Source organism: Hevea brasiliensis, chromosome 2, assembly GCF_030052815.1.
Source record: "Hevea brasiliensis isolate MT/VB/25A 57/8 chromosome 2, ASM3005281v1, whole genome shotgun sequence".
Lineage (NCBI taxonomy): Eukaryota > Viridiplantae > Streptophyta > Magnoliopsida > Malpighiales > Euphorbiaceae > Hevea > Hevea brasiliensis.
Genome location: NC_079494.1, coordinates 104,235,951 through 104,262,628, shown reverse-complemented (window position 1 = coordinate 104,262,628; position 26,678 = coordinate 104,235,951). Strand labels below are relative to the sequence as shown.

The window sequence follows — 26,678 nt, the reverse complement described above, 5'->3', positions numbered from 1 at the left end:
TCTAATCCGATTCTCGATTATTGATTTCTTGATTTGTTGCAATTTTGGATTGGATTGATGTGCTGATCCTTTTCCTCCATGTTGCTTAAACAAGAGCTAATGATGCAAACACCTTGACCATTCCTTCCCACCTCATCCTCTCTACTGCTCAATGCTTGATACATTAGCATGCAAATTTAGCATTTATGCAAATAGCTTTTGATGGAAAATTGCCTCACCATACCAAGAAGGATGAAATAGATAGACAAAATTTGTTATAATACTCAATCAAAGTGAACTACAGTGAATTCAGGACTTCAAAAATTTTTAATTTAGCAATGAAAATTGCTTATATTTTCATTCCATCTCTGTAATTAACATGAATAAGCATGTGAGTTGAGGGCATCTATCACTCACATGCTAGCAATTTTTGCAGAGATATGTAAATCCTAAATATTAAGCCACAAATGATTCATGGATACAACAAGAGAATAATCTCCTAATTGCAGATTTATTGTAGTCAGGATTATAGAGCCTTGTCTCCAATACTGCAAATACTTGGTCCAGATCAAATATGCCAAGAATGAACAGATGTGGGCTAGCAATAGTATTTTAGTGACAAGTATGAGCATGGTGATGCATACATTTTGCATAATCATTGAGGTTTAATTTCATAGCCATTTTATTTGATTATTAGTCATTTTTAGCTAATTTCATTAGTTAATTAGTTAGTTTTTCATAATTGTCGATTTTGGATTAATTTGTAATTTTTACTTTGTTTTGTAGGAAAAATGGTGTTTTTGAAGGACTGAAGAGAATTTTGCCATTGAGGAGTGTCTTCTACAGCCAAAGATGTCAAAAACAAGTTTTCAAGCTGAAATATGCATTGACCAAATTGTGCATAACTTGCCGCATAAGCTATGCAGATTTGCATAAGGAGAAAGATCACTGTTCCAGAACCAGCCGAAGTGTGCATAAGGAGACAGCATAGCTTATGCACATTCCCGCCTCCCTTATGCACCTTCACAGAATTGTGCATAACCTATGCACCAAGTCATGCAGTTTTGCATAAGTGGCCCAGAACCAGTAATCGCATAAGGGATGCATAACTTATGCGATCCACTTATGCAAATCCATGAAGAGTTCATTAATGAGCTGGCAGGAGATTCTCTCAAATAATTCCTCCTAGAACATACCATTTTAGGGCTCCATGTCAGAAAAATGCTATAAATAGTCCCATTTTCTCATTTTAGAGGGAGGCAAGGAGAAAAGAAGAAGAGGAGAAGAGAGGCAGAATTTGAGGAGTCATTTTCACCTTCCACACCATTTTTAACCAAGATTTGCAGATTTCTTCCTTCCTTTACATTTTTCTACATTTCTAGTGTTTAATTTCTTACTTCTTAGCTTAGATTAAAGCTTTATTTCCATTTAAACTCATCATATCTTGTAAGCATTATGGATAGTGAGTAGTTTACTTTTGATTCTGGAGTAAGGGATGTAATATTTTAGTTATTTTTGTGGATTTGAACTGGGTTAGTCCCAATTTAATGAATTTATGAGGTTTAATCCATTTCTTGTGTGCTTATTCACATGCTTAATGAAGGGCCCCATTAAGTTATGTTCTTAATCCTTGGTTGAAGCAGAAAGGAAAACCAAGTGATAGTTAATCAAGAAATTGGACTTAATTAACTTAGATCTAGAAATAGACTAAGGGTTAAGAGGGTTTTAATAGATTGATTAAAGAACCTAATGGGTCTTGGTTAATTTTAACTCCACGAAAGTAGGATTAAGTTAATTAAGACACTCTTTGTCTCACTCGAAAGAGTTTTCAAAGGATTTTAGAATTAATCTCCTTTAAACCCATAAATTTCATGGATTGGGCTAGCTAGGGAAAATCCCAAAATAGCTTGAATATGAAATCCCGAACTCCGGAATCGCCTTTTTATCATTGTTAATTTCTAATCGAATTTAATCATTTGCCATTTTAAATATTGCCATATTTGAACTTGCTTATTTCAATTTGATGCAAATCTTAGTTTAATTAATACATTGTTGAATAGAATATTAAATTTGCACATTTAGATTTCATACTCCATTACCCATTAATTCATTATTTTAATTTCATAAATACTTCAATTTAGTCAACTTTTATATCAAAAATTCAATCATTAACACAACTCCTCGTGGGATCGATATTTTTCTATACTACTTGTACGACCCGTGCACTTGCGGTTGGGACGCATCACATGGTTGGTAGCATCCATCAATGTAGCATCATGTCGATGAAAAATTCACTTATAATAATCCAGACCCAGATCACATGGCTTCTCTAGTGTGTCCTTTTACCTGATTATGATTAAGATAGACTAGAGGAGAAGAAGCAATAACCAAAACAAAGACAAGCATATAAAGCACCAAAAAGAGGGCGGCTAGTGAGTTTTTTCAATCTCTATGTAATAATTTGGCATGAAAGCATTGCACACATAGTTTTATAGTATTGACATGACCTGAAGCAAGAGTGTGTTCTCTGCAAGAATCTACACTTTCTCGTTGAGTATGTAAACCAAATGATGGCTTGCTTCCTTGTGGTGGGTCTTCTTCAACAGTCGACGCCTCCTCTTTTTTAACGCCTTCTTCAGCAATCATCATGTCATGACCCAACCTATGGGCCGCACCGGCACTAGGACCTGGGCCAGCCTAAAGCCGAGACCAGTAGTAAGCCTAACTATTCATCAACCAAACTCTATGGCCCATTAGGGCCTAATTTTAAGAATTCAACCGGACAGAGTCCGGCCATAAAATGGACCTTATAACGGAGAGTTTTTGACTCACCCGAATTGTAAACACAATATATAATCAATTGGGGAGCTCAGCTCACCCTCCACATACTTAAATGTCATAAAAATAAATGGGAGCTCAGCTCCCTCATCCAGTCCAACATACATGCATATAATAAGTTTACATATCTAACATGGTAATTATATTATAAACCCAAATCAAATAAATATTTCTAGCACATACAGAAATTCTAGGAGTTAACAGAATTACACAAATATAAATAAACGACCTGCAAAGAAAAAAAGCAGATTAACCACAACAATAATCCTCCTGTAGCCTGGAAAAATAATGAACATGAGTGAGCGTTCGACTCAGAGAGTCAAATATCAATTTTAATCATAATCTCTATAGCTATCTAATTTTAATCAATTTTAACCACAACAATAATTCTACTGTAGCTCTGGTACTCTCAGTTTTCTCGTGGGGTTCACAGTTTGCGAGAAATCTAGCCCAAAAGTCAAAATAGGCTAAAACTTCCAGGACAAAAATTGAGCAAACCGCTCGATGGATTTTGGTGTTCTTGGTATCTATGGAAAGCTCTCGAGGTGTAGATGGTGTTTGATACAAGACCCAGCCCAATCGGTGGCCGGATTGGCCAAATTTCGGCCGAGAAGCTGAAACGGAGCGCTGTGCGTCATTTTCAGCCTCCTGGAAAGCCAGCCGGTGGTGGGGAAAGGCTGCGGTGGCGCGCCGGTGAGGTAGGGTGGCTGCGGCGTGGCCTGGGGAGGAGGGAGGAGAGAGAAAACGGGAGAGAGAGGAAGAGAGGTCGGGACGGGCGGGGAAGGGAAGAAGAAGAAAAGAAAAGGCCGGTCCGATTATACCGGTCCGATCCGGTCCAGTTCGATTCGGTCGGTCTGATTCATGATACAAAATTTTAAATTTTTACTCTGACTTGGGACCGAAAACGAGGCCCAAAAATTCTAAAAAAATTCTAGAAAACTCTGAAAAATTCGTAGAATTCAAATATATTTTTAGTTTTGCCACGTGGTCTTTAAATTAATTTTTAAAAATTATCAAAGTTTTATATTTTCGAAAAATCAAACCCGATTTTTAAAATCCGAAAAATTTCAAATAATTTCCTAAAATTTAAATAAAATAAAATATTAATATTACTCACAAAATAATAAATTTAAAAATTTGGGGTGTTACACATCACATGGAGCACTTGAGCACCACTCAACCAAAGTCTCCCCTGGTTAACACACCTTCAAATTAGAGGAAAAACGAACAGAAATTTGCAGCAAAAAAGCTAGAAAAACAGAAACTTAGATTCATGTCGGATGAACCGAGAACAAAGCATGGCAAGTGGGTCTTTTCATACTTGCCCAAAAGGAAGGTTGGTCATCTCGGTTCCACCCGCCTAACTAGGGGTGGCCACGGTCCAGTTTCGAATTGGAACTGAACCGGAATCGGTTTAGTCAAAACCAAAACCGGCTCGAACCGAACTAAAATCATCTTTCTACAATTTGGTTCAGGTTCATATTTTTTAGAAACCATGAACCGATGGTTTCAAACCGGATTGAACCTACGGTTCCGAACCGGACCAAATTGGCGATTTAAATACAAAAAAAAATGAATAAATACCTCACTCAACTCCTAATTCATTTATATATATATATATATATATATATATTATTAATTCTCTACACTCTCTTTAATTCTTAATAAATACTCTTTCAATTTCTCTCAAATTTTCTAAATAATTATTTTTTATACTCTTTTTAATTCTCAGTACTCTCACAATTCCCCTACTTTATTATTTTATATGGTCACTGAAATTTTTAATACTATCTCAATTACTCTGTTATTATTTTATATATTCAATAAAATTTTCAATACCCTTTATTTTGATTTTTTTTTCTTTTATATTTTTGTAATTATCAATTATAATATAATTTTTTAAAAAAGGGAAAGTAATACTCAACTCAACTAAACTTTTATCCCAAAAATTTATTGTGGTATGCTATATGTATTCTCTTTCTCTACTCTAAACGATTTTGAGTTAAATTCTCGGAATTGTGTAATGCTTCTAAGTTATATTGTACTATTCTCCTTTAAGTCAGTTTAGGTCTACTTATTCTTTTCTTTCTATCCTCTAACCAAATGTGCTTTACTTGTCTAACTAGAGCTTTTCTATGTCTATGCTTCACATATGACCAAACCACCTCAATGTTCCTTCTCTCAACTTATAACTGAAAATTTTGATTCCTCTAAATCCTAAAGGGATACATAGGCAAAATTAAGTTCATGCACATTTTTCTAATTTTTTTTTTAAAATTAATTTCATCCCTAATTTTTTAATAAGTTCAAATCTTTGCTTATTAAATTTTTCTTAAAAATAAGTTATTTTTATTCTTTTTTTTTCTTATTTTATCTTTGATTGAAAGATTTCTAAGAAAAATTAAAATATTTTTATAAATATAATTTAAATTCTAAATCAATAAAATTTCCTCTAATTTTTTCCTTTAAGTCGCTCTTAAACTGCCCCTAAATCGCTTTCAAACTGTCCTCTAAACCGTCTTGAACTGTTATTTTTCGAACCGTCTTTTAAATCGTTTTAAACCGAGGCTCAAGCCCGAATCGGTGGTTCAGGAACCGTCTTCCAAACCGTCCCATGACAGATTGGTTCAGATTCATGATTTCATTGAACCTGAACCGGCGGTTCAAGAATCGTAACAGGCGGTTCCTGAACCGTGGCCACCCTTGCCCTCAACTGCCAACTACTGTGCTTCTAAAAGCTTCAAACCAACCTTCTAGGGAGGCCTACTGCAACATGCAATCAGTCTCATTGAAACACAAAAACCCAAAAAAGCGCCCGGGTGCATAGAGAAACCACTAAACTGATCAACCAATTTTATATATTTAAGTATTAATTATGGTTTAAAAATAATTATAAATCAAATTTTCAATTTAGGTTTCAAGGTAACATAGTAGAAACCAAATATAAACTATATATATATATATACATGTGTGTGTGTGTGTGTGTGTGTGTGTGAATAACTTTATTTTATTTTTTATTCTTATTTATTTCAACTAAATAATACATCTTAAGTTAATATTTTGTTTTTCGATTAATGTATGATAATATGTATATGAAAAAGATTTAATAAGAGTTGAATTATAAAAGTCTAAAAAGTATTAAAACAAGTAAAAACCACTCAAATCGAACCCAATCCGATTAATATAAAAATCAAATATATGTGGTTTTATATTTTAATTTGTTGATTTTGGTTTGAATACTATCAAAACCGACATTTTTTATTTTGTTTAACAAAATATATTGAACTCGTACAAACCGACCCATGTACACCCCTAAAAGGCCCCATCCACAAGGGGAACTAAACTCCATTATGAGAAGAAAACTAAGAAATTAAGGGGAACCGCTGCCAATGAAAAAATGAAAATAAGGTAGGGGGAGGGTTGACCACCAGACGGCCGGAGCACTGAGACTAAACCAGGAACTCTTTTGATAGAGGGGAGAGAGTTCTAATGATGCTCGTTAAAGCAAATTTTTATTTATCTACTGTAGGAGGGGGGCGTGAGGTAAAATATCATCCACTAGAATTATATAAAATACACCAAGTAATGCCCATGAAAGATGGTGGAGTCACAATGGTCTCATTTAAATATCATCTCCTTAGACAACATTTCCTAGACATGCACTTCATACAATCCTAATAGAATCAAACTACTAGTAAGTACCGTCTTCCCATAACACTACCATGATACTAAGGATTTATGCCACGAAGGCATAGATAGACAGGAGTAGCCACCCAGGTAAAAATCGGGACATATTCAGTGTTTCTTCTGAGGGTCATGGATGGCAAATTACTCTTTACAGAGTTTCCACAACCGTCATTACCATAGCCCAATGTCTAGGTTCGGGATAGGAGGTACGTAAGGGGAAAGTGTTAGGCACCCCTTACTCTTAGTCTAACCTCATTAATTCGAGTGTCAATCCTCTACTAATGTTTCTAAAAGTCTTGTTTATTATTCTTTTATTAAACTTCATCCTAAAAAATGCAATTCTAATCCTACACGCACAAGTAATTCACAAAAGGGTTGTTGTTTACAAACAATTTTCATGCACAAGTAATTCCTATCTATGAGGTTGATAATTATTTAAATGATATTTACCAGATGACTAAAATTAATTTATTATTGAGAATTTAATTTACAAACAAATTCAATTTCAAATAACTCTACTTTTCTATTTAACCTAATTAATTAATTTTCACCAAGTTATCCTAAGGATAATTGAACTAAGTTAATTATGTACAAGTGTAATTTATTCTAATATCATATAAGGCCCAAACAATCACAACCTAATAAAGATTTCTAACATGCAAATTTATTTTACAATTACCAAGTATTAAATTAAATTTATTTTACATGCCAATGTTAGTTTAATTTACAAACAAGATTAATTTTAATTTACAAAGTATTTATTTAAATTAATTACATGCAAAAGTCAGTTAAATTAAAAACAAAGTTAATTTTAATTTACCAAATAAAAATCCCATTATTACTATAATTTCATGCCAATAGTTATTTTAGGAATTTAGGATTACTTATTTGTTAGTAATTACAGTTGCCATTGGGGCAAGCTACCCTTAAAAAATGGTCTTTTTTTCTAATATGACAATGATATCCCTAGCTTACTCCCGTTTAGCTCCATGTAAGCTCCACGCAAATGCTCTCTTTGGTACTTACCTTAGGGCTACTTATCAATTTTATTTGTAATAAAAAATAAAGAAACTAAAGAAAATAAAAGAAAATAAGAAAATATTAATAACAATTTACATTGGATTCTAACTCTAGTCTCCTAAAGGGTTAAGATTCCTAATTAGTTACAACTATATAAGGGTCAACATCTTCTAACATTTTTCAAACACTTCATAATACATCTTGAATTAAAAAAATCACAGAAAAATAGATCAAATATCAATTGAAACCCAAGAAAATATAAGAATATGCATAAACATACAATTTCTAAATTTTGACAGATTGATAGTAGCAAGAAATTTGATTTTTAAAAAATAGGTAGACAATCCTAAAAATCATGAAAAAATTACAAAAGATAGTAAAAACATCATAAAACATCATAAAATTTATAAACTAAATAAAACCCTAACCGAATGGTCTACACAAATCGTAACTTTTTCCAGTAATAGAATCATACTACTTTTTTGTAAAACTCATAACTCACCAACCATAACATATATGAATGCGAAACTAATTGGAAAAGATTCTAAACTTAATTTTAGACATCAGATTTACACAAAAATATTAAGAAACAAGGGAGATATGGGTTTTACAAGTCGGGTATGCTGCAAATCGGATTTTACAGGAACCCTAACTTCAAATAGCCATAACTTACAAAATATTAAAGCTTTTTTAGTGATTCTTGAGCCTAAAATTAATAGAATTTCGTGTAGAATATGAATATAAGTTTTACAAATTTTTTATAGATTCAAAAGATAATGAAAAATAATAAAAATATGAGAAATAAAAAAACTGAGCATATGCAGAGTTGTGTATCTCCTCAAATTAAATATGATTACATGATCTATATAAATATATAAAAATAAATTAAAAATAAGAAACATAGAATTAAACATTACATGGAATAGATCTTAAAAAGAAAATAAAAGAACTAACCTTTAAGAAATATCGCTAAAAAGAAAGAAGAACTAAAAGAATTTTTGCTATTCCTCTCTTTAATTTTTTTTCTTTTTTTTTTTTGTCCTCTCCTCGCTCTCTCTCTCTCTCTCTCTCTCTCTTTTTTCCAGTAGGGTATTTATAGGGTTTTGGAAGAGAGGTATGATAGGGTTTGGAGTCCTAGAGTGATAAAGTTCAGATAACTTAGGATTACAGAATTTGGGTGAGACTGAGATATGGATGAGGTGTTTCAACCAATAGGAAGAGAGGGGAAGGGAAAGGCACCAATAGAGAGTGAGGAAGAGGTATGGTAGGGTTTGAAGTCCTAGTATAATAAGGTTCAGATAACTTAAACAATTGGGATTGATGAATTTGGTAAGAATGGGATATGAGTGAGGTGTTCTAACCAATAGAAAGAGAGGGAAAGAGGGTAACACCAATAGGGAGTGAGAAACAGAGTGGGGCCAAAGGAGGAGAGAGAGTTTATATAGGAGAGGGATAGAGAAAAAGATATTTTCTTATTTTAATTTTTAAAAAATAAATTAAATGGGTCCTATTTAAAATTTTTAACTAGGCTTTCTTAGACCCATGGGGCCCAATTAAACTCAATTAGGTCCATTTAAGAACTACCCATATTAAATTTAAACAAAACAAAATTTTATTTAAATTAAATTAATTTCCCAAAAAAAATATTATTTTTTTTTTCCAAGATCATGCCACGGAATTAATAATTCAATTCTATGATTCTAATTATATCTTACAGTCATATAATTTTTCATCATCATATTTTCCACGGCCTCATTGTGCATACTTATCACAAAATAAGGGTCTACAGTTTGCCCCCCACTTTGGCAAAAGTTGAAATCAATGCAAAAGCATTACTCAAGTTTCGTCAAAGTGAAACTTAATCTTCTAATAACAATAAAACATTGGCTATAAGGATCGAGTACATCTTGCTCAGTTGACATACTCTATGTTATGAGACTAGCTACGATCTCATAATCGTGATAACTGTGTCATGTGAAAATCGAGTGCATCTTGCTCTATCGATACACTCTGTATCATAAGACAAGCTACGGTCTCATGACAATGGCAATTGTGTGATTTGAAATGTTGTGGATTCGTATTTAGGACCGCGGTCCTAAACTACCTACGTATCCCCCTTGCTATCCTGAGGAAGAATCAGACCCCCCTCGTAGTTCGATACTTGAAACCGTGGTGATGCATGTTCTTCTACGCCGTACACACCTACAGGTAACATGTTAATGCATGTTCTTCTATGCCTTACACAACTATGCCATATGCCCTAAATAACATCTAAGGACTTACCAAAAATATTTGTTTTGAAATGTTGTGAGTTCGTATTTAGAACTTTGGTCCTAAACTACCTACGTATCCCCCTCGCTATCCTGAGGAATAATCACACTCCCTCGTAGTTCGACACTTGAAACTGTGGTGATGCATGTTCTTCTACGCCTTACACACCTACAGGTAACATGTTGATACGTGTTCTTCTACACCTTACACAACTATGCAATATGCCCTAAACAACATCTAAGGACTTACCAAAAATATCTGTTTTGAAATGTTGTGGGTTCATATTTAGAACCGCGGTCCTAAACTACCTACGTATCCCCCTCGCTATCCTGATGAAGAATCAGACCCCCTCGTAGTTCGACACTTGAAACTGTGGTAATGCATATTCTTCTATGCCTTACACACCTACAAGTGACATATTGATGCATGTTCTTCTATGCCTTACAAAACTATGTCGTGCGCCCTAAACAACGTCTAAGGACTTACAAAAAAATATCTATTTCATGATTTGAAAAAATTAGGATGACTGGGTCTCAGAACTCTTTTTGTGATTTTTGTGCTTCTTGTATGCTACTTCCTATCATGGGCATCCTGATTTTGCTAGAGATCCTAAAAAAAACATAGTCCTCTAAGGGACCTCTTTTGCAAAAACTTTCTTTTAACCTCAAAATTTTTGAGGAAAATCATTCACTAAAAAGACTTTCTTAAGGTCACAATATAATTTCCCTCTGATTTTTCTTTTTCTTCTCTCCCCTATGCTTCATTATTCTATAGCTATTTCAAAACTTTGTTCTGCCTTGACTCCTTTCTCTTCCATGAACTCAATTCTTTATGCTTTAACTTTTGCCTAAAATGCTCTTTCGAGTTTTCATTTTAGCGGGCTTGCTCTAACTTTTGCCTAAGCGCCCCTTTCGGGTTTTCCACTTAGCGAGCTCTCTTTTTTTCTTTTCTTTTTCTTGTTCTTTTTCTCTTTTTTTTTTTATTGAAATTAGACAATCACCAGGATATTCATATCAAGCACCTGTTCTATCATGCTCACAAGACAATAGGTTAAATCAAAAAAATATAGTTTAATTACTTAATCTTTTGATGTATCCCTCAAGACACAAACATTCACAATCATAATTAAATAAAACCTATTCCTGGTTAATGCAATAAAAGCTTCTTTATTTATTCAGGTACATCATTACTCCTTCTTACATTTAGTTTTGCCAAATTTTTAACCTTCCAAAGTTAGAAATAAGCTTTATAACCTGCCGAATGGTCTTTTTAAGTTTTCCATCCAGATCTTCTCTCATCTCTCCTTTTGCCTAGATCACCTTTTACAAGTTTTCAATCTAGCATTTTTTTTTCTTTTCTTTTCTTTTTTTTTAACCCTTACTTTTGCCTAGACCGCATTTTGTAGGTTTTCAGCCTAGCAGGCCTATCTCACATAAAGAACCATTTGAGCCTGTCTAAATTGACTGGTTCTTGAAATTCATTCTCATCCAGGTCTGATATTCTTACAGTGGCAATATCTCTTTGAATATGTATGGACCATCCTAGCTTGGGTTAAACTTTTCTCTTAAATCAAAAGGGATGGGCCAAGCTTGTTTCAAAACCATTTCTCCCTATTTGATCTTTCTTGGCTTCACCTTCTTATTAAAGGCCTTAGCTATCTTCCTCTAATAACCCTGCATATGATACAAGACTCACATTCTCTTTTCATCAATCAAAGCTAGTTCTTCATATTTCTTCTAAGCCCACTCATTTTTTAAGATCTTAGCTTCTAGCATCACTCTTAAGGATCTGACCTCTTACTTAATGGATAGCATTGTTTTAGTCCCATACACTAAAAGGAATGGGATTGCCCCCGTGGATGTCCTTGCAGTACTACGATAACCTTAAAGAACATAAGGAAGTTTTTTAGGCCAATCCTTATATGTTTTGAATATTTTTTTCCAACTAGAACCTTTCCATTCATATGGGGACCACACATTCCTGCATGTACTTCTTTCATTATTTGCTCAGCCTATTTTTCTATCACACATAAGAGTTTGTAGAATTGCCCCCCAGTTAAAGTAAGTTGAGTGGCTAATCTATGAATTGTTGCTCTATCTCTTTTATTGGCTGATTGCGAGTATTCTCTCACTTCCAGCGACCTCCTTATGTCTTCATACCATTTTCCTTCTCCCTCTAGGTCCACATGTACTACTACTAATCCTTCCTAGCATGAAATTTTACTCCTTAGTAGGATAACTAGCTCAGTCAACTTTTGATCACTTTTTTCCTATGGGGACACCAGCATGGCTTGGGAATCGGCTATCTGATTTTAAGCTCGAGGCATGTCCTTCTTGTTACTTTGTTAACAAGGCTATAAAATTATCTCTTTTTTCTTGGGTTAAATCTTTAGCTAACTTAATGTCTTTAGGATTATTTGGTGTATCCAAATTAATAGAGATCGATTTTGATACATTAATAAAAATAAATTCTGAATGATTATGAATGCCATGCATATGCCCATTAGAATAAATATCAAACAAGTAAGCAGAAGGACTAGTCATGTTATTAATCTTTGCCTTAAAATCAGCATCAAGTATATCAGAAATGGAAACATCAGTATCACTACTGTGAGCATTACAAAAGACAAACTCAAACTTAAGAGTGTAACTTTAGGTTCTTGGCTTCCATGCAGTCTTTAGATCAATGGTACTTATTTTCTGCTCTAATTCTTTCACATGTGATAACCCTAATCATATATCAAGGTAATTGCCCCCTCTTTTAAGAACTTAGGAGGCTTTGGCTCTTCTTCCTCTTCTGTTGGCTCATAGCCCAAACCATGACTCATGATCTGCCCCTTCATCTCAAGAAAAGTCACCAGACCATCTATACTTTCTCCTAGGCCTATGCTAAGAAAAAACTTCATCCTTTCTTCATAGTAGCCACTTTTAGATCCATTTAGTTTTTATAGATCCCAACAACCTGAAAATCAGACACCAGTGGAACTGAACCATCTAGTTGTAATGCAATTATCTCCTCATCAGAATCAGTCCAGACATCCAAAGGACCCTCATCATAGCTAGAATCATCACAAATGTCAACAACCATTATAAACTGAGGTTCATTGGGCTTTTGGATGGGTTGGATAGGTTCATTGGGCTTTTGGATGGGTTGGTTAAAGTTAATAATTCTGTTAGGGTTATTTGGGGTGATGGAGAAATCATGTAGAGACCTGGTGTAGTGGAAATTTTGGTTAGGCACAGGGCTAGAGTGGGTTTTTTTGGTTGATTTTTTTGGGTCGATTATCCTTTTGGCATCAATTAGGTCTTAGATATTATGCTTAAGTTGAAAGTATCAGTCGGTGTCATGACTATGGGCATTGGTAGAACTGGTAACATTGGTTGATATCATAGCTAGTGAGAGTGGATTTGGTAGTGGTCTGGGTGTTAAGAGCTATAGGAGGTCTTAAGCTTTGAGACGCTCCAAAACTTCAGATAAGGGTTGGCTGAATTGGAAAAATCTCATTGGGGTGTGAGACACAATTTGAACCTCAGTAACTTTAATGCCACTTAATTGGCCTACCTCGGGGCCTCTTTCTAAAGTTGATCACAATTTTCTCTTCTAGCTCAAACATCTTGGCGTTCAATATTTCATCAAGCATGACCATAGTTTCTTCCATCTTAAGTAGTGCAGGTGAAATTCTTACTAGTCTCTTCCCTTCCCTAACCCAAGTGACCTGATTGTAAGTCTCTTTGGTGTGTTTTGAGGCTATGTTTGCTCAAAAAAAAAAAAAGGATTTAAAGGTTAACCTAAGTGTGCTATGTACATGAATGCAATGCATGAATTGACCATTTTTTTCTTTTTTTCTTTTTTTCTTTTTTTTCCTGTAGTTTTACAAAACCAAAACCAAACCATACCAATAGAACCAAAACTAAACCAAAACCAGACCATATAAACTGAACTAAAATCGGATCAAAGACTGAATCAGAATTGAAAAAAAAAAATCTCAAGAACTGAATCTTAACCCGTATACCTTCAACTCTCACATGCAGGGTAAGAAAAAATTTTATCGTAGGCTATGGTACACTGGACACACCAACAGGGGGTGGTCCAGGACGATCCTTCGCTCACAAACAAAGGATTTATATCCTTAAAGTAAGGATCCTCTTGCTTAACATGGGTTTTGAAATGGACTTGGGTCTATACACACATTGGGTTTATGCATAGGCCTAGGTTTATCTCAACTACCACTAGAACTTATGGTTTAAATAGTAAGGTTATAAATCCAGCACAACAAAAATCTACGGGGTACCTAGGGTTGAAATCTATGGCTCATGGTCTTCATTGGGTACGAAAAAGGTCACTCATACAAGAGCTTGTCCATTAAGCACAACAGCAGGAGCTGTGGCTCTTTTATATACTCGAAGGTACAGGCATGGGGTGCTAGCATTCACCAATTCGTCATAGCTCGAGTAGAACTATGGTCTCCTTGGCTAGTACTAACGGGGCTAAAAAAGGTAAAGGTGATCCTTGTGATAGTGTAGTGCAATGCAAAAAGTTTAACAAAGGAATAATATTAGACTAATAGAAATATGTTGGAGTAACTATCCATTTATTCCCGAGTGGAGTCGCCAAACTGTAAGAGGGGGAGGGGCGTGAGGTGAAATATCATCCACTAGAATTATATAAAATGCACCAGGTAATGCCCAGGAAAGATGATGGAGTCACAATGGTCTCACTTAAGTACCACCTCCTTAGATAGCATTTCTTAGACATGCACTTCATACAATCCTAATAGAATCAAACCACTAGTAAGTACCATCTTCCCATAACACTACCACGGTACTAAGGATTTATGCCACGAAGGCATAGATAGACATGAGTCGCCACCCGGGTAAAAATCGGGACATATTCAGTGTTTCTTTCGAGGGTCATGGATGGCAACTTACTCCTTGCAGAGTTTCCACAACCGTTATTACCATAGCCCAATGTCTAGGTTTGGGATAGTGGGTAGGTAAGGGGAAGGTGTTAGGCACCCCTTACGCCTGGTCTAACATCATTAATTTGAGTGTCAGTCTTCTACTAATGTTTCTAGAAGTCTTGTTTATTATTCATTTATTAAACTTCATCCTAAAAAATGCAATTCTAATCCTACATACTCAAGTAATTCACAAAAGAGTTGTTGTTTACAAATAATTTTCATGCACAAGTAATTCCTATCTATGAGGTTGCTAATTATTTAAATGATATTTACCAGATGACTAAAATTAATTTATTATTGAGAATTTAATTTACAAACAAATTCAATTTCAAATAACCCTACATTTCTATATAACCTAATTAATTAATTTTCACCAAGTTACCCTAAGGATAATTGAACTAAGTTAATTATGTACAAGTATAATTTATTCTAATATCACATAAGGTCCAAACAATCACAACCTAATAAAGATTTTTAACATGCAAATTTATTTTATAATTATCAAGTATTAAATTAAATTTATTTTACATGATAATGTTAGTTTAATTTACAAATAAGATTAATTTTAATTTATAAAATATTTATTTAAATTAATTACATGTAAAAGTCAGTTAAATTAAAAACAAAGTTAATTTTAATTTATCAAATAAAAATCCTATTATTACTACAATTTCATGCCAATGGTTATTTTAGGAATTTAGAATTACGTACTTGTTAGTAATTGCAGTTGCCATTGGGGCAAGCTACACTTAAAAAAGGGTCTTCTCTTCTAGTATGGCAATGATATCCCTGGCTTACTCCCGTTTAGCTCCATGTAAGCTCTACGCAAATGCCCTATTTAGTACTTACCTTAGGGCTACTTACTAATTTTGTTTGTAATAAAAAATAAAGAAATTAAAGAAAATAAAAGAAATAAAGAAAATAAAAAAATATTAATAACAATTTACATTGGATTCTAACTCTAGTCTCCTAAAGGGTTAAGATTCCTAATAAGTTACAACTACCTAAGGGTCCACATCTTCTAACATATTCCAAACACTTCATAATACTTCTTGAATTAAAAGAAAGCACAGAAAAATAGATCAAATATTAATTGGAACCCAAGAAAATACAAGAACATGCATAAAAATATAATTTCTAAATTCTGGCAAATTGATAGTAGCAAGAAATTTGACTTTTGAAAAATAGTTAGAAAAGCCTAAAAATCATGAAAACATTAAAAAAGATAGCCAAAATATCATACAACATCATAAAATTTATAAACTAAATAAAACCCTAGCCGAATGGTCTACACAAATCGTAACTTTTTCCAATAACAGAATCATACTACTTTTTTGTAAAATTCATAACTCACCAACTATAAGAGATATGAATGCGAAACTAATTGGAAAAAATTCAAAAGATTCTAAACTTAATTTTAGACATCAGATTTACACAAAAATATTAAGAAACAAGGAAGATATAGGCTTCACAAGTCGGGTATGCTGCAAATCAGATTTTATAGGAATCCTAACTTCAAACAGCCATAACTTACAAAATATTAAAGCTTTTTTAGTGATTCTTAAGCCTAAAATTAATAGAATTTTCTGTAAAATATGAATATAATTTTTACAAATTTTTTACAGATTCAGAAGATAACGAAAAATAATAAAAATACGAGAGATAAAAAAACTGAACATGTGCAGAGTTGTGTATCCCCTCAAATTAAACATGATTACATGATCTATATGAACATATAAAATAAATTAAAAATAATGAACATAGAATTAACATTACATGACATAGATCTTGAAAAGAAAATAAAAGAATTAACCTTAAGAAATATCGCTAGAAAGAAAGAAGAACTAAAAGAATTTTGGCTATTCCTCTATTTTTTTTCCCTTTTTTTTTTTTTGTCTTCTCCTCTACCTCTCCTTTTTTTTTTTTTCTCTTCTCCTCGCTCTCTCTTTTTTTTTTCCAATAGGGTATTTATAGGGTTTTGAGAGAGAGGTATGATAGGGTTTTGAGTCCTAGGGTAATAAAGTTTAAATAACTTAAACAACTAGGATTACAAAATTTGGGTGAAACTGAAATATGAATGAGATGTTTCAACCAATAGGAAGAGAAGGGAAGGGAAAGGCACCAATAGGGAGTGAGGAAGATGTGTGATAGGATTTGAAATCCTAGTGTGATAAGGTTCAAATAACTTAAACAACTTGGATTGATGAATTTGGGTGAGACTGGGATATAGGTGAGGTGTTCCAACCAATCGAAAGAGAGGGAAAGAGGGTGGCACCAATAGAGAGTGAGAAAGAGAGTGGGGCCAAAAGGGGAGAGAGAGTTTGTATAGGAAAAGGATAGAGAAAAATATTTTTTCTTATTTTAATTTTCAAAAAATAAATTAAATGGGTCCTATTTAAAATTCTTAACTAGGCTTTCTTAGACCCATTGGGTCCAATTAAACTCAATTAGGTCCATTTAAGAACTATCCATATTAAATTTAAACAAAACAAAATTTTATTTAAATTAAATTAATTTTTCAAAAAACATATTATTATTATTTTTCCAAGATCATACCACAGAATTAATAATTCACCTCTATGCTTCCAATTATATCTTACAGTCATGTAATTTTTCATCATCAGATTTTCCACAGCCTCAATGCACATACTCATCACAAAATAAGGGTCTATATCAAAAGTATTGATATCAAAAGGGTCTATATCACATACTCAATGTCAAACAGGACTTTAGTTATATTCGGAACCTATAAGCCCTTTTATCTCGGGTTTCTAACATTGAATTAGGAACTCTTGGACACATGTTTTATTTTGCAAATATGCTCTTCTTGTATGCTTTGCAGGTCCTTATTATCAATATAAGCCCCGTATCACAGGCTTCCAATCTTTGTCGCATAGGTGGACTTAAGTTTCAAGGGAATTTGCAAGGTCTTACCAAAATTGCTCTCACTTGTTGGTTCATCTGGAAGGCGATAAACGAGGCTTGCTTCAATTCCACCGCTCCAGTTCCAAGGAAGACAATTCAAGGTATAAGCAGGGCCATATCAAAAGTATTGATCTCTCGGAATTTTAGGCAATCCAATCCTGCCATTATCTCTCCATCCGAATCAATTTGGTCTCCTCTACTGGTGGGCTTCTCTAAATTAACAGTAATCACTACCAAAAAAAAAAAGAAGCAGATTTGCAACCGATTTCAAAAAACTTTTTTTTTTTTTTTGAAGTGGATGTAACTTGAACAGATTTTGCAAACCAAGCAGGTGTAGCAGTGATTATCAGAAATTCCTCAAGCGCTTGAGCTGATGCAGGAGAAGCATTCGCTATAATGGAGACAGTCCAAATAACAACTAAAATTCAAGCTTCTTCTGTTATTTTTGAACCGGACACCAAAGTCCTTATTTCATCTTCATAAATGGCAAGCGGGAGATCCATTTTTGTGGGAGATTGCCGCTGTTATTATTTTTTTTTTCAATTTTTACCAAAGAAAGGATTTCATAGAAGCCTAAGCAGGCAATAAGGGTAATACAAAGTTGGTTCGGAGGAGAGGATTACAAAGAAAAGAGTCGTCTCTCAGGGCTTGTTTGCCTATTGCATGAGCCACCCCATTACAAACTCTATGAACAAAGATGAAGTTAAAATCCTCAAAACTCCTCTTAAAGTACTTGAGATCCACCATGACGCTTTGAATCTCTATTGGGCTAGAGTTTTTCAAGCAGCTATTGATAACCACCTTAGCGTCATCCTCCATCATGACTTTTCCAAAGCCCCTGCTGATTCCCAAATGTTAAGCACTCCTGCACGCAAGACTTTCTAGAGTGAGCAGCTGTTATTTCTTCCATTCATGCTCTTGGTTAATTTTATCTCTGTTAGTTTTGCTTATGTAAAGCAGTGGTTGGGTATGGCTCAGTGATAGCCGCGTATATGTGTTGAAGTGAGAGACTCGTGATCAACTTCCCTCCCATACATTTGTAATAAAAATAAAAAGAAGTGCTAATAGGCCAGCCAATTAGTTAGCCAAAGTTTGTAAAGATTGCAAGACCAATCATGCTTGGATCTCTTGTGTCCCCATGATCTCTGGAAGCTCCTCTTTTTTTACGCCTTGCAATGCAAAGTTGCAATTCAAACAGTGAACAGTCAAAAGAACAATCCCACCACCTTACGTTATTATACTCCAAAATTATTTTTAAGATTGCAAGATTATAAGTTCAAACCTTAATTAGAACACGATCAAAAAATTAAGACTGATGGTGTTACTTTGTCATTCCCATTGCTTGCACTAAGAGCAAATAGAGGATAATGGAGAATAGAAAGATATACTTCCCCATGTCAAGGCAAAGTAAAAGAAAATGGAAGAAACGAGAGTAAAAAACGTTGGTGGCCAAGAAATGGGAAATGATTGGGGGTGCAAAAGGAAGGAAGCAAAGCAATGAGTTAAGAAGAGAATGATAGAAGCAATTGTGTCCGTACCATAAAAGAATAAAGCAAATGCACGTGGAGGAGTCCCTGACATGCCACACAGCCCTTGCAGTTTTAGCAGCATTTGAAATGTACACCACAGGGTACAGACCCACCTAGTCTCCCCATTAGTGAACCTGAGTCAATTTATTTCATCAATCTTCCCTTTCCCCATCAATTTTCCTTGACATTTCAGCTTTTCAAGTACATATAGTCAGCATTGGATGCCCCCCTTTTGGCCTTTGGCTCCATTTTTGCTTGCAGATTTATTGCCTCAACAAAGCTTGTTCTCTAGTTTTCAGATTGCCCATTTTTACATAAACTTTTCCAAATATTGGGGTAAAACCTCTTTACAAGTTTAATAAAGTCATGGCTATTTTCTTGTCATGATTAGGTAGAAAATGGGTATATTTTGTTGATTTGTGCCAGTGTTTCATAATTTTAATGCATTTAATTTTAAAGTTACAATAATCTTGCTGTATTATTGATTGTTATATTTAATTAAAAAATTCTTCTGTTTTGATTTTAATATAAAATAAGAAATAGAAATGATATCTGTTATCTCGGGTGATTGGACTGATTCTTGGGAATCCCATATTAATTGGAGATGTAAAATTTAAGACTTAGCATGTTTTTACAAAATTACAATAGTTTTGTCAAAAAGTGTGGAACTTCTCTATCTCGTGTGCGTGTGTATATGTGTTCTTAATCGATTCAAAAAATGATAAATGAAAGTTATGCCATCAACCCTCTGGAATAATAGCTTTTTCTACTTGCCATAAGTCACCAACATGATTATAAATTGAAAGAAATTTTAATTTTTCACAAAATAGAAATCCTATTTATAGAGAAATTCTCATATTTATTCAACAAGTTAAAGATTACTTATTTTGTAGGCAGACAAGATAGCCATGGGAATTGTGCATTGCAACACTAACCACAGAAAAAGACAAAGATATTGTATTCAACACCATTCTCCACTTGCCATTTGATTTGTCCATAGATGGGGAAAGAAAAAACAGTGGATATTGAATCATAACCCAAATTATTCAGATCAGAAAAATCTATGTTAAATTTAGAAATATAAAAAGGTTCCAAATACCTTTTAAGGATGTTGATCTTCTTTTTAATAAATTGAGATGCTCTATTGAGGAATATTATTAGGAAAAAAAAGTTAATTTTGACAAAAATCATAATGTGCATTTTAGAGATGATCCATTAATTAATAAAATTTTATAATCAAGGATTAAAGCTTAAAACTATTAAGAAATCACGAGAAACAAAATTGCTGATCCTGGACAATTTAAACCCAGTTCTAGATTCTTATAGTGTCCAAATTTTGAACTGGGAGATAATAGATCCTAACAGAGGACTCTTAACAGTCTTCACTATTAAGTTTGCTGTTGAAGAAGCAACAGAGCTTAGGAAACTCATCTGATTTACAACTGTAGGTCCTACTGATAGCCAGCCATGTGTGCTACCAAAGAAATAGTGAGCATGCACCATCTATCTCACTAACACCTTTCTTCTTTTATTATTATCATTAGTAGAAGTGAAACATAGAGAAACATCAGAGCTTTTAAGGTCTAGTTTTGTTTCAATTATAAGAAAAAACAATCTCTATCAGAGCAGTTTGAGTTAGTTAAAATGCATATGGATTAGATTTGTGGGAACCCACAAGAGTTTAGCTGCCAAATTATCTTAGGCTCTTAGCCATGTGAACAATACTTAACAAGTTATAGAGAGAAGATTCTGTTGGTAATTAGTGGAGTAGTACTATATAGTTCAAGGAGAAGGATGTGAAATTTTACAAGCATTCTATTTACTCTATTCACAGTTGTGAAAATAATAAGTCACTGAGTAGGTGCATGGTCTGGCCTATTCAGCATTTCCCTGTGTCTCTATAACTCTACTTGTAATACTTGTCCAGAGAGACCCACACTCATCTCATACCCTATAACAAACACCTGAGCAAAGCCATACCATTTTGCAGCAGTCTCCAGAGAGTGTGTTTTTGAAACTTTCCTGGGAGCATCAATGGCAGTGTTGGTGTTGGCTGTTGGGATGTTTTTGGGATTGTGTATCTGCTTTGCTTTGTTCTTGAAATGGAATGAGATAAGGTATACGAGGAAAGGCTTGCCTCCAGGGACAATGGGATGGCCAGTTTTTGGAGAGACCACAGAATTCCTCAGATATGGACCTGATTTCATGAAAAACCAGAGAGCAAGGTTTGCTTTTCTTGGTGCATTTTTATCTTCTTTTCTTTCACCCATCTCCTCACCACCCCCTTTTTTTTCTTGTTAGGATGTTGTATTCATATTTAATCCATGAGGTGTCTCTGCCCTTTTTACGGTGGATTTCATTTCTTTGTTGAATGCTTATAATGTCGTTCTGGCTTGTAGCTCCCTCCTCTTTCTTGATTGACATGTAAATGACTTCCTTTTTACTAAAGAAAAAGTGGTTTGTGATTCTTTCACTCTAAAGTAGCCTAAGAAAAAGCAAGGATCTTTAGCTTCAATCAATTCTTTCACAATCTATAGTTTCTTTCATCCTTTTCTTGATCTAGTATAGATTTTGGAATGACTAAAGGTGTCAAAATGAATAGTGGGATCTTTCCATTTGGTTCTGTTGTTCTAGTTCTACTTCCACCCTGCATCTGCATGGAGGTCCCTATAAAAGATGATTCTATAGCAGAGACCAAACTCCCTAAGAAAAATTCAAATTAGCAATTTGGTTGGTCATAATTAATACTATTCTAGTAATCCCTTCAAGAGCAGGCCACTACCCTTTTTACTTCTGGCAGAAATCAGAGAGGCAAGTGCTGCAGCAGTAGAATAAGCGTTTTGTTCTGAGAGATTGCATGAAAAAGCATAGTTTATTTGTCTTTTTTTTTTTTAATTTATAGCTAATATTTAATTGTGGTAGCTCATAATTCTTGTGTCTTGACAGGTATGGAAGTTTATTTAAGTCACATATCTTCGGGTGTCCTACCATTATTTCCATGGATCCAGAGCTCAACAGATACATCCTATTGAATGAAGGAAAAGGACTTGTTCCTGGCTACCCCCAGTCCATGCTAGATATACTAGGGAAATGCAACATTGCTGCTGTGCATGGTTCTACTCACAAATACATTAGAGGGTCATTGCTATCCCTCATTGGCCCTTCCATGATCAAGGATCAGCTTTTGCCGAAAATCGACCAGTCCATCAGGTCTTTTCTTTGCAATTGGCAAGGCAAAAACATTGATATCCAAGAAAGAACCACTGAGGTTTGTTTGTTTGGCAATTAAAAACACAAGTTTCAAGGTCCTAGTCTTTGTAGCTATCTGCTATAGTTCAAGAGTCCCTCATGGGATGGCAAAACCATCTATTTCACTGTTTAGAGGTCTTAATTGTTGTTGTTGCTCTCTCTTTTGTGGTTAGTTTGTTTCTATCCAGACAAAAATAGCACATTATCACCAAATCATATGAAGAAGAAGGAAATAATTAGGAAGAGAAAATCTATTGAGGTTTTCTCTTCAACCCAAAATATCAGTTGCAACTAGCTTTTTAAACCCATGCCTAAAATGCTCAACCAATGAAGAAATGCAACCATCAAAACAGATTATAAATAGATCCAAGTCACCATTTGATGTGCAGTTAATGAAATTGACATTTGAACAAATAAAGTTCAAATTTTGAAAATTGGGGAAAAAGAAAAAGTAAAAGGCATATGCTTAAGATTGCAGGATCTTTCTCTTTTTCTTTTCTGTTTAATATGGACATAATGATTGTAGTGCATTAAAGTTTTTTTTTTTTTTGGCCAATATTCTATAATTTTCAGATGGCATTGTTCATATCCTTCAAGCAGATCCTTGAAACAGAATCGAATTCGATTTATGAGATTTTCAAACCAGAGTTTGACAAGCTAGTGGCAGGGGCATTGTCACTACCCATAAACATTCCAGGCTCAAATTATCATTATGGTTTCCAGGTTGATTTTGAAGACTTTAAGCCTTTTTTTTTTCGTTCAGCATATTGTAACTGAGTTTTTTTTACAGGGAAGAAAAAGAGTCATTAAAATCTTGAGGCAAATTATTAAGGAGAGAAGAGCTTCTTCAATAACCCATAATGATATTCTTGGTCACCTTCTAAGAAATGAAGGCTCAAAATACCATTTGAATGATAAGGAGATACTTGATCAGGTTATTACAATTATGTATTCAGGTTATGAAACTGTATCAACTACTTCAATGATGGCCATCAAGTATCTACATGACCACCCTATTGCTCTTCAACAAATTAGAGTGAGTGAGATTAATCTTCTAATCTTCAGGTTTCAAATTTCAATGGCTTAGTTTATTGTACTTATTCCTGAAAATGTACTTGGATTAAAATAATTAGGAAGAGCATTTAGCGATTCGCGACAGGAAAAAACCAGGGGATAACATTGACTGGGATAACTACAAATCCATGAGTTTTACTCGTGCTGTAAGTAGTTCAAAATGATCAAAGCTTTCAATGCAGGAAGTCTCGTGCATTGTTGACACCCTTCTATTAGAAATAAACATTTTTTTTAAATTGCAGGTGATTTTTGAAACATCAAGATTGGCTACAATTGTAAATGGGGTACTAAGAAAGACAACAAAAGATATTGAACTGAATGGTACGCTAAAGCTAGTTCTTGCTCCATGGCTGGATTCACACATTTTCTTGCAGAACCATTAGTCAGTTTTGTATCCATTTTTTCTTTCCAGGGTTTATCATTCCAAAAGGATGGAGAATATATGTTTATACAAGGGAGATTAACTATGATCCATTGCTCTATCGAGAGCCTTTAACTTTCAATCCATGGAGATGGCTGGTAAAGATATATGTATATATGTTTCTGATATTCTACTTCTTTGTCTCTTCTTGTACAAAGCTACAAAATCCCATGAAAATGTTCAATGGAATGGAATTGCAGGATAAGAGCTTGGAGTCTCGAAACTATTGCTTCATGTTTGGAGGAGGAAGTAGGCTATGCCCTGGAAAGGAATTGGGCATAGTTATAATTTCTACATTCCTTCACTATTTTGTCACAAAATACAGGTTGGCTACAGTATTTTACTGGAAAAAAAATTGATTCCAAACAAAGTTTAGTGTGTGTGCATATATATATTAAATCCTTTTGGGGGCTTGAATGTATTAAATTTTGGTTGTAGGTGGGAGGAAGTTGGCGGAGATGAGATTCTGAAATTTCCTAGAGTTGAAGCACCAAATGGGCTGCATATAAGGGTATCCAAGTTCTGAAAGATTACAGGAACATGATCATTACAGATGGAGATACATAGAATAAGCAAAGAATATAGCTAGAAAAAAATTTTTAACATGCCTAACAGTTGCAGGTATGAAATTAGTCGTCTGTTATGGCCCTGAGAAGTGAGAACCACAGAAGAAAGCAGAGTTTAAGTTCATTTTCAGAAACTGTTCGACGCAGTTTTGGTAGCTAAATGTTGAAACTTGGAACACAACATTGTAGATGCAATGCTACCATTTATAAGACCTGAAATAGAAATTATAAACGACATTGAATCTTCAGGAGTTTAAGGCTGCTTGTCCTTTTCTTTTTTCCTCCTAAAAACAAAGTCTTGTGATTTTAGCTCCATGATTTTGGGCCTGGCCTAGAGCTGAGGCTTAAAATCAATTAGGCCAACAACTCTCCACGGCCTAATGATGTGATTCAAGATTGCACATCAGGATTTGAATTCACATTCTTTAGGCTTTATAATGGGAATAAATGGAAAGAAGGTATTTTTTGAGAGTAAAAGGAGAAAAACAAGCAAAGCAACGTGTGACATGTGATGCTAAACATTAACAGTAAATTAATTTAAGGAAGAATCATGCATTTGTTGAAGTGGTGAACATGCAATTATGGACAGTTTCAGGTTGTCATAAACCAGTGCACCACCCACGTTCTTAGCTTTATATTCCTCATGACACGTCAACTCCAAAATCCAAATTGCTATAATAATAATAATCATCATCATCATCATCTATAAGTGAATTAACACTGATTTATTATGGCATGCGAAGAAAACAAGAAAAGGACGGTGTCACAGAATAGAGAACAAGTGTTGAAGATGGCTATAAGTATAAATGGGGGATTAGCAGATGGAAGTCCCAAGAAAGGAAACCATGGAGGAGAAAAGACAGCACGTTTTTAGATATTATTATTATTATTATTATTATTATTATTATTATCATTATTATCCGATTCATGTGTCATCTTCTAGTTGCATGTGTTATTAAAATATAAAATAAATAATGTTTTGTCTTCTTCTTTTTTTTAATCTATATACTAATTAAAATAATATATCATATAATATTAAAAAAAATTTAAATCATATAGCGTACTTATAAAAATCATTTTATCTAAAATCAAATTCGAACCTGATTAATATTCTTAAAACTCAAATTCGTGTTAAATTTAATTAAAATTTATTTTCAATTACTCAAACTCTATTATTATTACTTAAAAAAATTCAAACTCATTTAATTTTATAAATTTTAATTAATAATCTACATAAAAATTATTTTAATTAATAATTTTATTTTAAAAATTTAATAGTTTCATAAAATATTTAAATTTCATTTTATGCAAAATAAAATATATAAAAATTTATAAAATATTATTATAAAAAATATATATTTTATATTTAATTAAATATTTATATAAATAAATTTTATTATAGATATCCAACATGTAAAATCCTAATCCGTCACGCGTATTATTTTCAAACTCGAACCCATTTTAAACTCGATTATATACTACCTAAATCCATCCTATTAAGATTCAGTTAGATTGAATACTCGTAAAAATTCAATCCATTGCCATTCCTGCATATCGTTAATAGTAATTTTAATATACTCAATCAACTAAACATAATTTGAGTAATTTACAATTTGATCATGAAGTTTTGCAAAAATAACATCCAAATTCATTTCTTTTTAATTTTAAATAATTTTATTTTTTAATTATCTCAATAATATAGTCCTTCCATTAAAAATTCTTGTTCATTATTAGAATTTTACAGAAATTTCATGTAAAGAATGAAATAATTAAATTTATTTTAATTTCAAAATTTATTTTTAAAAAATAGAAATCATTTATAATTATTTGAAAATTTAATTGAATTATTTTTGTTGCAAATGATTTATTCCAAAAGAAGCAATATTAAGAATAGAAGAGAATTATTATAAGTGATAATTTATTGACTTCTGTAAAAATATTTTTATGTATTTATAAATATTTTATTTTATATTATCATCAAATTGATAATTTCAATTCAAATTTGGATTGATTAGAATCTCATTAAGCTTATTTTAGTTTGTTTCTTATGAAAATATTTTTATTATTTGACTACAATATTAAATTAATTTTACGTATCTATTTTATTTATAATTTATTTTTTTATTAAAAAAATATTTTTATTAACTAATTTTTTTAAG

General features: G+C 33.3%; 1 protein-coding gene across 1 annotated transcript; it reads left to right on the top strand.

The window, feature by feature from the left end:
* Positions 1–20,839: 20,839 nt before the first annotated feature.
* On the top strand, positions 20,840–24,763 carry LOC110655288 (cytochrome P450 85A1). Its single transcript, XM_021811533.2, has 9 exons — positions 20,840–21,434; positions 22,156–22,477; positions 23,032–23,181; positions 23,249–23,494; positions 23,592–23,678; positions 23,775–23,853; positions 23,945–24,051; positions 24,154–24,278; positions 24,392–24,763. Exons 1-9 carry the CDS (start codon positions 21,244–21,246, stop codon positions 24,477–24,479), a joined length of 1,395 nt encoding a protein of 464 aa, XP_021667225.2. The 5' UTR covers positions 20,840–21,243; the 3' UTR covers positions 24,480–24,763.
* The last annotated feature ends 1,915 nt before the right edge of the window (positions 24,764–26,678 follow it).